The sequence below is a fragment of the Ciconia boyciana genome, chromosome 1 (assembly GCF_034638445.1).
Source record: "Ciconia boyciana chromosome 1, ASM3463844v1, whole genome shotgun sequence".
Lineage (NCBI taxonomy): Eukaryota > Metazoa > Chordata > Aves > Ciconiiformes > Ciconiidae > Ciconia > Ciconia boyciana.
The window spans coordinates 152,356,942-152,370,152 of NC_132934.1; the positions used below are offsets into that span (position 1 = coordinate 152,356,942).

The 13,211-nt window shown below is 35.9% G+C and overlaps 1 protein-coding gene across 1 annotated transcript in view; it reads right to left on the bottom strand.

The window, feature by feature from the left end:
* Positions 1-206: 206 nt before the first annotated feature.
* The window catches only part of SEPTIN10 (septin 10), a 32,656-nt gene continuing 19,651 nt past the window's right edge, over positions 207-13,211 (bottom strand). Inside the window, 3 exon segments of the mRNA XM_072849816.1 lie at positions 207-1,082; positions 2,305-2,495; positions 5,229-5,361. Of these exon segments, the coding sequence (XP_072705917.1) occupies positions 1,067-1,082; positions 2,305-2,495; positions 5,229-5,361 (340 nt within the window). The 3' untranslated portion in view covers positions 207-1,066.

Consider the following 13,211-nt stretch of genomic DNA (forward strand, 5'->3'; position numbering starts at 1 on the left):
TGACAAGTACAGTGGTATATGACAAGTATATCACAAGTCATATTGCCTTTCTGGCGCACTATGCACAAATGACCTATTTTTTCCAATCAATAAATGACTGAAGACATTTAAAACAGATGCAAAAGATTTATATTTTTCAGACTAATGTGAAATCTTACTCCTTGTTTTTAATAACATGGGAAGGAGAGGAAGCAGAACAGAAACGCTTAAGCAAAACCAATGTATTTTATTTCTATCAGGTTAGTATTTCATTTTTACAAAGTCGCACAAAACAACTTCAGAGAACTGCACCTCTTACAGTTTCCCATTAGTTATCATGGCTACTGAAAATATAAAAAAACATTTTAAACTTGTTTTAACCTGAAGCTCTTGTGGTTAATAGTGTCTGTAAAGTTCAGCCTCTGCTGTAACTGAACACCACAGTCACAAGGATCAAAAAGTTACAGGTACTTTCCATGTTAAGTTAGTAATGTCAGATAAGCTACCATGCAACAGTACAGCACTGCAAAAATATCTCAATAAATTTTGATTACAAAGATCATATCTGAAATTTAGGATAGTGCTTGTACATAAAAGCCTATAAACAAAAAGCTGTCAGCAAAATCAGTAAATGGTTGAATTATGTCAACAGTTGTATTAAATAATATTTAGTAGACTAATATACCATACCATATGAAAATAACTCTTTAGAAAGGTTATAGTGGATATATTCACTGAATACTTTTGTACTACAGCATTCATATTATGAATGGAACTGTTCATGGCAGAGACATTTTCTTTGGTACAATGCATTTAAAATGAAAGCAAGTAGGCCACACGTATGTAAGGCAAGTGTGTATCAAGGCAGACTCGTAATAGAAAGTCCGTGATGGCAATGACAGTAATCGCCGCACTGTATGCGTACACATCATACTTAAAAATTCTTCTTTTGCAGAATGCAGCAACAAGAGTTGATATTTTCTAAATCCTTTAGTAAGAAACTGCAACTCCTACACCTCCAGAAGCACACGGTGAATCGTTGCTTCCTCAAGAGAAATTATCAATATTGTTTCTTCTGTCATCAGTATTATGTAAAGCTGGAACTGAAAAACAAAAGCAGGCATATAAACTGTAAGATACGCTGAAGAAATAAAGCTAAAACAGAGAAAACAAACCTAAAAATTTTCTGAAGTTGAGAGTTACTCATAATAGCACAGATAATGACTTCTGTTACCAAGAATTCCACTTTCATATATAATTGCAGAAAAAGGAGTCTAGGAAAAGGAAGTCGGTAACATTACTTGAAACGCAACAAATTTTGGCAAAACCACAAGCAGGCTGCTAGTATAGACCCCAAAAATGTCAAAGGTGTCTTGATTATATTTGTGGAAATATGTGCACCCATCTAGCTTCTAGAGTTTTTCATAATCTAGCAGTTATGAATAATTTCTGTACCAAATAATCTGCTTTCAATTGCAGTAAGATATTAATCAGAAAAATGTTATCTGCAGTAAAGCTGTAACCTGTAAGAAAAGGAAATTAATAAATTAATTTACTTCTGGTTTTGGAGGAGAAAAGAAACTTTAATTCAATTTAATTTAATGTTTATATATGAACATTTAATTCAATGTTTCTGTATGAAAAAGTTGGCCATGTTATTCTGGAGACTACTTTTGAATACACTTCTGAAATTTCAGAATTTATCCAAGCTTTTCTTTTGGGAGTGGAGAAGGAAAGAAGTGGGTGGGAGGGAAGAAAGTGAAATGTTTATCACGTCATACTCTGCACTTGGTGTAATTTTACAGCCAATTTTATCAGTCTCTCCTCTTAAAAATCTGTGCTAGGAAGACACTTCTAGTATTATAGGACAGCAGCAGTCAGACTGCTTCATAAAACTAACGTATCCTACATTCAAAACCTGAGTGCTGCAATCAAATGCTATTTCTGGAATTCCCTGGGTGAATTTCTCTCCCTCTCTAACTTCTCCCTCTCTCTCTCAGTCTGTTTGTGAATGTTCACAGTTTCTTCATCTCTGACATCAAAGCACAGGAGTTCAAGTCGAAAACCTTCGTTCCTTCATGGGGAAAAAAAAAAAAGAAAAAAAAGACAGAATGATCGTAGAACATACAGCAATTACTCTAAAAGTAAATTTTAGAGCCAATGATCCAAGCATGAGAGTATTTTACACACTTCTGTCTTCTTATCACATAACAGAATAGGAGCGTGTCTGTATCTTTTCTAAAAGATTACTAAAATTTGCGTTATGAAAGTGATACATGAAGAATTTTTTTATTGCTGCCTCTGATGACTAGCATCAGCACTTACTTTTTGCGGTCCTTGTCTCTCTTCAAACTAACAACAGGGGTAGAGACAGATGCTTGTGATTGGAGTAATTCAGTGTTAGCTTTCTTCTTAATAAACATAGCTATTTCATCTTCTAGAACTTTTTTCTTTTTCTCCAATTTCAGTTTCACTTCTTGATGCATTAGCATACGATGTTCAAATTTAGTCTGTACCTGTTTAAAGAAAGCACAAAAAAAATGTATTTCCAACTAGTAACACAAGGTGGTGGTATCACAATACAAAACCCCTCTGCAATTAAACAGTAAAACCTACTTCAACTTGTGTTAAAAGTCGTAAGACATTGCAGTTCTTTCCCAAAACTGGTAAGACTAAAAAACAGCAATCCAGAAAAATAACCATTCATATCAGATTGTTCTCATGGAAGCCAGGCTACTGCACAGAAAGTACATGTGGAAACCAGGGAAGGCACTAAGTGAATGTTAGATTTCCTACTAGATTTCATTATATCTTTTTTACATCAGAAATAAGAAGGCCTTTAAAGAGGAAACAATTACCAATAGAAGGATTAAATCAGGATCTGTCAAGTAGAATCTACTTCCCTAAAACCAAGTGGGCAAGGAATCATACATACTTTAGTTACACAGGTATGTATTTTCATATATGTATATGATTTTAATATGTATATTAATTACATTTACACATTAATATGTACACACACAATAAGTCTGGTTGGGGGAGTTACTTGTGGGCTGCCAGAAGTTAACTGCTTTTCTGCAGTAATTGTTCTGTGATTGCTCTTTTGACATATTAATGGATTTTACTCTCCAGATGCATTTTGACCAGTTTAAACCTACTGTGAAGTTGTGCATGATAACCAAAGGGTGCTTCACTCCACCCTTCCTCACCTCCCATCTCCCCACACCTCAACTCTCCTAGAATCCTGCTTCTGTACCCTTCTGTATTGCTGTAACTCAATCTGAGTGCAGCTATACTGGTACAGAAATCAGAGATTTATTTCCATCTTTTGCAAAGAACGAACAAAGAAATAACTAAGATTATAAATATAACAGTACGCCTGTTTTACACAGTAGAGCTGTCAGATTTTAAAAATGTGTGTGTGTGTATGTATGTATACTATTCATTTATTTATTTCATTGCAACAGTTTAACCAGATGCATTGCAAAAACAGGTATACCAATAAAACATTCGGGGTAGAAACAGTAAGGTCCTCAGCAACTGGATGTCTCAGGAGTGGTAATGCTGCACATTGCACCTACAAGTTTCCTCTAAATGAAGGATGTGAAAGCAATCTTAAGTAAAACAGAAATTCCTGGTTTTCTTTAGTTTCCAGATACACATATACACTTCTCGGAGAACGAGCAGCAAGAGTATATGACAAATGTTCTTTAGGAGTGACTGCATGATCACTTTCCCACATCAGGAACTGGGAAAACTAATATCCATAATTCAATTGCAATATGCAGAGCTCAAAAACCACCTGGTATAAATCATAGAAGGAAAACATCAAAGGGTACCACAGATACTGTGTAAGACCTAGCTGAACCTACTTTGAACATGGCCAAGTATTCTTCCAATTGGATAGCCTCATACTGGGAAGGACTGAACCCGATTTTTTTCTCCACAAGTTAACAGATTTAGAAAACAAAGTATTAAGCCGTCTTCTTATTTAAAATATGCATCTCAACACCTCGCAAAAACTGCTACATCTTTGCTGGGAGATGGAGGTACAGAAAAGAACATTAATAAATATATACAGGTTTCCAATTTCAATTAAACCAGTGTTTGAATATAAATACGCATGACCACGATAGAGTCTGGCAGAAAGTAGATGAGAAGATCCTGTTTTGCCAGTCCAGCTTGACAGGGCTAAATCTTCAACAACATATTCAAGGAATGTTCCACATCTCCAAATATTCTTAAGGCAGCTGGGAACAGATGAGATTTTAAAAACAAAACAAAACCAACAAAAACAAACGCCCTCCACTTTCAAATCTCTCAACATGAGGGTTGAGCTTGTATTTCATAACTGAACCTGGAGATCATACAAACATACATGCCCCACCTCTTGGGCTGAAAAACAATTCATGGGATTTTTTCCTGAAATCTTGGTTTTTACAGAGCAACCTATGCATGAAAAGCATCTACTGTGCTGCTATGGCATACTGATGTTTCTCAGCATACTACTAGAGAAGACAAAGAAACATGCAACCATTATATTCATCACTCTCTTACTTCACCATATCACCTCCTACTCTACTGACTTGTCCCAGCTAGCCACCAAAGCCTTTAGACCATAAGCTCCCTCCTTCCAAAAAAAGACTGCCATTTATAGAATCATAGAATCATTTAGGTTGGAAAAGACCTTTAAGATCATCGAGTCCAACTGTTAACCTAACACTCCCAAGTCCAGCACTACACCATGTCCCTAAGCACCACATCTACACGTCTTTTAAATACCTCCAGGAACAGGGACTCAACCACTTCCCTGGGCAGCCTGTTCCAATCCTTGACAACCCTTTTGGTGAATAAATTTTTCCTAATATCCAATCTAAGCCTCCCCTGGCGCAACTTGAGGCCATTTCTTCTGGTCCTGTCACTTGTTACTTGGGAGAAGAAACCGACACCCACCTGGCCACAACCTCCTTTCAGGTAGCTGTAGAGAGCGATAAGGTCTCCCCTCAGCCTCCGCTTCTCCAGGCTAAACAACCCCAGTTCCCTCAGCCGCTCCTCATCAGACTTGTGCTCTTGTTTGCTTGTGTCTAATCAATCTGCTAATCCAATCAATGTGTGTAATCAATCTGCTTTGATTTTAAGCATTACTGCCCTCAAAATATTAGGAAATTATAAATATCAACTAGTTGTGATTTTGCTAAGAACTGTCCCAAAACTCAGCAAACAAACTCAAGACAGACAGGCATGCTTACCCGTTGCTCTGCTTCTTTCAATATTGCTTCTTTCTCCTTCACTCTCTGCACAAACTGTTGTCTCATCTCCTCCTCTTTTCTTTGCAGTTCAAGGTAGAACTCATGCCTCTTTGCCTCATAGGCTTCCTGTAGACTGAAGTCCAAAAATGTAAGCAAGTCTCCAGCACGCTGCTTTATTCAATGTGGAAAACCAACAATCTGGAACATTATTTAAACAATTACTATTCATCTGAAATATTAATTTCTACAGCTCCCCACATAAAAAATTCATAAACAAACCTAAACAGAAGCAAGCATCTTAACTTTCTAAATTTTTATTTAAATAAACAACCCTGAGTAAAATTATTTACGATAACAGCTCCTGGGCAATTTACATTTCAAAGTAAATACAGCATTTTAGGAATCTCATGTTCTAAAAGACCTGAGTTATAACTTTCTGCCTCCAACATGCAGAACCTTTTTAAGTTACTTATTAGTAAGACACTGAAATTGCTAGAAAAATCCCCCAAAATTTCCACATTGTGAAACCTCAGTCTTAAAATAGAACATTACAAAAACAATGCATCTGGAGCATTAACACAACTAGCAAACTGATTACTCCTATATGAAAAAGGAAGGAAAATAACAGGATCTTCAAAATACATAGCACTCTCTTTATGTAATGTCAAAATTTAAATATGGCAGAGTTGCATTAATATATAGAATAAATACAATTTCCTAAGTAGTTCAACATCCAAAAGATAGGGTTACTTTCCCGCATGTACCAGACAAAACCTCAAGACTGCTTGTTTTCTCCTGCATCCTCTCTCCCAGACGCTAGTATACTGCATACATACCACACTTATATTTGAAGTTATATAGGAGGTGTAAATTAGTTCAGATCATTGAGCAAATATCTGGCAGCAGAACAAAACAGCAGGTAATTCAAATGTTTCTTTACTTTTAAATCCATGCCTCCCTTTCTTTTTTTTTTTAAAGTTACTCTACTAGACATTTCAGTACCCAAGAAGACAATTTTTTTCCTCCAAACAGGTACTTGAAATTGAGAAACTTCTTTCGTATCAAATCATATCACAGCAAATTAAAAGATGCTGGTAATTTACTCATATACTACTAGAGGTTTGACATTTTCGAGGTGTATACTACCACTGCTATCACCACAGTGCTGGCAGGAAAAGTTCTGCTTTTCAGGGAAAAAGGAATGGAGCTTGTACACAGATGTATCTCATACACCAAAGAGCACACTACCTCTGAAAAGTATACCTGCTTAACGACACAAGTTCTTCCAACAAAACATTTCCCACAATCTCCTCTAAGTCACACGATTCCAGAGAGGCAGAATTGGTGGATCAGAGCTGTGCTAATGGTTATTACAAAAACAAAAGGATCTGTCCAGTATCTCGTAGGACATAGGGCTTATGAACGGATCAAAACATGGATAACATTCTAGCTCTTTATTCTGGAGATTTCTCTTACACCACTCATCTCTTCTAACACTTCCCCAGTGCTGAGTAGTCAGCCTTTCCCAGCTATCACGAGTTACTGTCCTTTACCAGGTATCTCATGCCTTCCACTTTGATGTAAAATAAATATATATCTATATCAAATATTTAAATTTGCTTTATATTTTTAATACACATACACACTTTTGTACCAGTTTTTACGTCTCATCTTTTACTGTTTCTATTAAAACAGTTTATAAATGGAAAGACTTACAAAAAAGGACATCTAAAAACTTAATGATTTAGGGCAACCATAAGCTTAAACAGCTCTCTTCTATATTTAAATTTACGATGACTGGGCAGTTTCTCAATCCTGAAGTTTCTTTTTTGTATTCAAAGTATAAAGAGAGAAGAATAGTCTCGAAATTGCACATGCAGACTTCACGTTTGTAAGATCTCAAGGTCAGAGCACTTTTCCTATTCTACCCTATTTGAGCAATACATTGCAACAAAACAAATTTGGAAGAACAACCTTTTGGGGTTTGTTTGTGGGTTTGGTTTTGTTTTTTTTTTAATCAACTGTGAAGTAACTTAGATCATCCTGAAATTGTATCTACCACATGAAACAAGAGCATGGTTTTCACACAGGTATATTAAATCACACTATCTTTAAGTTTAGACAGCACAGCAATCTCCCTATACACACTTGTGGGCCCTGTGTCAGTTCCGCTAGCTAACATGCTGCCTTTGGGTGCAATAAAGCTGCTAGAGCAAATGCTAGACCAAGCTAACATGCTGCAATCGCACCTTTGTTTCATTATGTGGACATCTTTAGACTCCACCTAAGCTAGTTTATCAGGTAAAAGCAATTTTGTCTTGAAATTAGTAGAAGATTAACTTTGAAGACACTGGATTTATTAAGTAATCAAATTACATGTATAAAGAAAAGAAGAAATAAAAGTGTATTTCTTAAATCCCCCTCCCCCTGGACTGAATTGTTCTGGAAATCACAAGGATAAAATTAAAACAACTTTCCTCTTCTGTGTTTGGCGTATCAGCAACATAATGATCTAAACAGTCTTTGGTTTTAGGAGGTTTGAGGAGGAGGGGAAAATAGTTCACCAGATCTTAAGCCAATCCTTTCAACATTGCTGCATCCATTGCTCACAGTAAAACACTTTGCCATTTACCCGAAAACTGGTTTCACTGCTTCTCATATAGCACATTATGAAAATCATATTCACAGGTTCTCTCATTCTTCTCATGGACCCCTAGAATTTTATACTCTGTACAAAACCACTTGCAAAATTAAGATGTTAAAGATAATTATTTAAATCATGTATTCTTATTGAGGTTTTGGAGGAAGGGAAGGGATTGTGAAGAAAGTCTACACCTTACTAATCTACTACATACCTCGTAACAGCACTATCACCTACCTTTCTACAGAAGCATAGCTGTGACATAGAGTTTTTCTATCTGCATAAGACTTAGAACATGGAAGCCTAAATATAAAGATGCAAATCAAACATGTTAAGTTCATAAATAAAGACTCTGATTGAAGTTAATTCAACTCTCAGTGGAACACAATGTTTGTGCGCTTTGAACACCACAAATACTTAGACAATATTTTACAGTTTGTTCATTTAAATTGAAGAAAGCTTTCAAATTTGAAAACTACACTTGTAACTTTTTGCATAACATTCGACAAGCAATTAAGGTATATCAGAAAAACTAAAGAATTTAAAAGTTACCTAGTGGCAGGTATTTTTAGCATGGTCCCTTGACTCAGTGAACTACCTAAGTTGATATTAAGCAACACTAAGGACTGGTAGATCCAAATAATTACCATTTTCCCAGTGGAGGCATGAAAAACATGTATTTTGGATGCAGTTCAGTCTTACCATAAGGAGGTTAAAATCTTTAGCTCAAATGCAAAGGTCTGCAGTTGGTTAGATGAACTCCATTCCCAAATGACTTCTTAAGGAAGAAGTCTAACAGCCTTTCAGATATTAGGTTTCCTTTCTCAGAAAAGACAACTAGAGTCATATCAACCTTCCTCTACATGTGAACTTATTTACATTACTGAATTCTTCCTGTTTTTCTGTCATCATCCTCAAAATAGACTGAAAAATAAACATGTTTTTGTTCGAGAACTGCAAGGTCTGAATATCCCAGTTTCAGGGAGGAATAAAGCATGGAATATATGATTGCTCACATATTGAGAAACTGAGATGTTTATGTTACAATTATGTTCAACTGCAATTATGATGAAGAACAAATTGTAATCATAAGCACAGAAAAACAACTAAACCAGAGAATTATTAACATCAGAGAATCCAAATATGCAAGCATACAGCCTGAATATCAATCTTCGGCTTTTTTCAACAGACCCTTGCCTATTAGTTTTCTTCTTTCAAAACAAGAATGTCCCCTTAAGCAACAACATAGCTGAGACTGGAAAATGGACTTACAAAACGTCCAACTTCAAAACAGTAGTAATCTTCTCCTCCCTTGCAAACATCTAAGCTTACTAGGTGTGTATATATTTAGAATTCTGTTTGGCTGGAAGCGCTCTTCATGTCCACATTTCTGTTTTCAACTATCCCCAATTTTTCCATTCTGGACATCTCAGCAATTATCTCTTGCTGAGATTGACCTGAAACTAGGAATTCATGTTCCTAATGGACATAATTGGACCATCAAAAAGGCAGGACTAGACCATCCACATAAAAAAAGTCTATCTTTACATTTCATCAACAAAGAAATGCAAATCCCACTTTTAAGTATTAAAAGATGATAATAAAAGCACTTCCTGGATTTTACATACTGCAACAGACACTGCATAAAATGCATAAACCACCTCCCCAAATACTCTGCTATCCATTGACTTCATTACACAAATTTTGCCATAACAGGCTTCCCAAGCCCATTCCTGATTGGCTGCTTTTCATGGTTTGGAAACCCCATTATACCTATATGACTAAGTTTAGCCTTAGATGCTACTCCATTTATTCCCTGAAGCACCATATGGTGGATTCTTCATTTTTAAAGTGGTTTACCACATGTTATATTTTAATCTGATATGGTACATACCTGACTGTAATTCTCATGACCTTTTGCAATGATACCCCACTGTAAGACTGAACTCTTCTTTTCATAAAAAAGTTTTATATATTGTTTTTGCAACGTATATGAATGATATTAAGTTCCCAATTACCCATGAATTTAAGTTATGCTAATTATTGTTATTCAATTTAAATAAATAATGGTTTGATAAAATGCCAGTATAAACCAGGTGTCCTGAAAGCAGCAGAATTGATAGCCCAAATTCCTATGGATGACTTTATGTTCTATTCTCTCAACGACTGTAATACCCAAAGTCCTGTCTACATCCTTACACCTTTTTAACCATACAATTAGTGTCCCTCCATACTTCCTAAATATTCTTTGCTTACTGTGAGTACTCTAGTGGATCTTTCACATGCAGTAGCCTTAGCTACTTCCAAATCACCCACGACCTTCTCATCCTACTGCAGTACTGCCAAGCTCACAAGAGTTTCAAAAGACCATACTTCATTCAGAGGTAAGGATTTACTGACAACAAATGCACACTGGCTGGCCAACAACTGGTAGGAGCAGAGGTCTTCTGCTTTTCCTGCAGTGAGAACACTAACCATGTAATCCCCTGGAAGTATCCAACCCTTTACTCAAGTTTGAAAATGGAGAGTTGGTTCATAAGTTACTAGGGAGAGACTAACAGACTGATCATGTAATTAATTTTCCCTGGAAATCTGGCTAATGAAAAAGTTAATTCTTAGAATGCAATTGCAAATAAACAAATTAAAAAATTATTATGACACAAATTCACAAAAAATACAGGATTAGGGAATAGGCATTTTTAAAATTGTACACAAGACAGTAACTTCAGACAACTACCATCTTTATTTTCCCTCCTCACACCTAGTAATAAGGATGCTAATATATTTTTCCATTGTGTGCTGAAACCATCTCTTCCCATGTCTCCCATAAAAAATATAAAGCTTGCCAACATGTTTTTTCACACGTGAGAGTAAAAGCCTTTATAGATATCTGCCTAGAACCTATCTCACAAGGTAGCTGAAAATCCAAGAATTACTGGTTTTGCTTTGCAGTGATGTACAATTTTGGATGAATAAACTCCTATTGTACTTTTAAATCCAAAAGAGCGGTATAGGAACTTCACAGGCAGCTTTTTCACAACATGCCAAGAGGCAGGGCATGTTAGCTACTCCAGCGTCAATGTTCAAATGCTACAAACCCCAGTGCAGTAAAATCAGCCAATTATTCAAGAAATTTTCTAACTTTACATAAAATAACCCAATTCAGATTACCAAATTTAGTATGTAGACAGCTACATCACATGCTTGTCCTATGACTTCTCAACATGCATTTTGATCATTATTTACACAAGTAGCATGAAATTTTAATCATCAGTCATACACAGCTATCCAATATTAACTATACTTTAAAGCTACAGCTCTTAGAATCCATGTGTATATATTGTAAACATCTTTAAGGACAAAGAGGATGACAATTTAATAAAACATTTTTGCCCAGAAGAACAGGATAGTCCCTATTCTGAAAGATATTTAAATTTACAAGTCAGCAAAATGGGAAGCACTGAACTTCCTCTACGGAAAGATGTTTTCTATCACACTGCTGAGGATGACGCTTTTTATCATTTCCTCAGTAGCTTCATAAAACACCTTATGGGTAAGGCTACATTAGTCTGCTAACTAAACTACATACAGCTCCTCTAAATTCTCTTCCTTTTTTCTGGTATCATAAAAAGTCTCTCCCAAAAGACCAAATGCCTTCTCTTTCAGACGTCAGTGTCATTCACTACGCCATATAACTGAGGGATGACCACACATCCTAGATCCAGTCCCACTTTTCTCTTCCTGGTGCAGTAAATCTGAGAAAAAGTTAGTTTTTCTAGATTCTTATGGAATACCTATTCTCATCCTTCCAAAACAATGACATTTTCAATAGATACAATTTACCAAAACGAATTACTAAGTGTATTGTCTTGCCACAAAGCTCTCAATAAACTGACATTTAGTGGGCCATACATAAAAACTACACACCAGAGGGAACTTAGCTTTTCCATATCTCCATGAAGCAATCAATTTCTAAACCAACTTCTGAAGCATAAAATACTGTGACATTCTGATACAAACCTGCCATATCGTTATATCGTTTACTAACGATATAAACGTTATATCGTTTATATCGTTAGTAAAATGCAAACTGTTTAGGGGTTTCACAAAGACAATTCTTGTGTTTGTGGAAGAAAACAGTTCTGTAGATGATCATTTTTATAATTTACCTCTTACCTTGATATGGCTGTACATTATGAATTCAAGTTCAGAAAAGCCAAAGGTACTGCAATCAGTACTGCCATGAACAAATCTCTAAAAAAAGCTTTCCCTGGACAAAATTAAGGTATCAGCTGTTAGCGTAGGTTCTTAAACTTAAACCTAAACCCAATGAAAAGTCTATGGTCAGTTTCAGTGGGTTTTAAACCTCATTCACCTTTGGTTCTCTATTTATGAAAAGGATTTATTCCTTTCTTCTTAAGTCAAGAGAAATGTCAAGTGACCACTGTGAGACCACATGGTCAGCTCAAGATCATCTCAATGAACTAATCTTTAAATGTGCCTTGACATTAAGACTTCAGAAAGAAGTGCCCACATCCAGCATCTTCCTTGGCCATGTTAATCTTATTTAATTATTATTGTTTGAACAATACATAAATTAGACCTAGTCAAAGTGAAAGAAATGCTGCTCCATAAACACTCTACGAGTTACAGCAACTGCAACTGCCTTAGAACTTCTGTGCAAAGTAAAGGTGAAAGCAAACAATTTAAGCCACTAAAAACACCTATTTGGAGGGAAGCCATTTAAAAGTCATTTATTTTTACCAGAACAGAATGGGTAAAGACAGTCTGATTGCTACATAAAACAAGAAGTAAACAAACCAGTTGGTTCAAAGCACTAGAAACTGTTTTTAATGCAAAGTTGTATTTTGTTTTCATGTCTGGTATTCCCCACCATGACTATGCAATAATAGCACTTTGCTAAACCGTGAAGGCTTGAACAACTCCTGAAGCATCAGTTCCTCCCTATCAGGATTCTAACAACTTACAAAACACAGTCCCATGCGTAAAACGACCAAAGGAAGTTGGAAGAGGGAGAGGGAGATGACAGAATTGGAAATAAAAGATTAAACAAACTCGACATAGAAATTGTAAATACCTCCTGCAGAAAGCAGCTTTACTACATGAAATAACCAAGTGTCTCTAACCGTCTGCTTAACCTTCCTTTGGAATCCTCCATTAACTTCCTACAGTCTAGCAAGAGATTTCTTGACCTGAAAAGGCTAGACATTTGTTATTATGGCAGATAACGTGGGAAGCCAACAGCATAACAAATGATTTTGTAACACTTTTTACTGCAGTTCCTTCTGAACTTTGAGTCCAACCAAACCATTGTTCAGAAT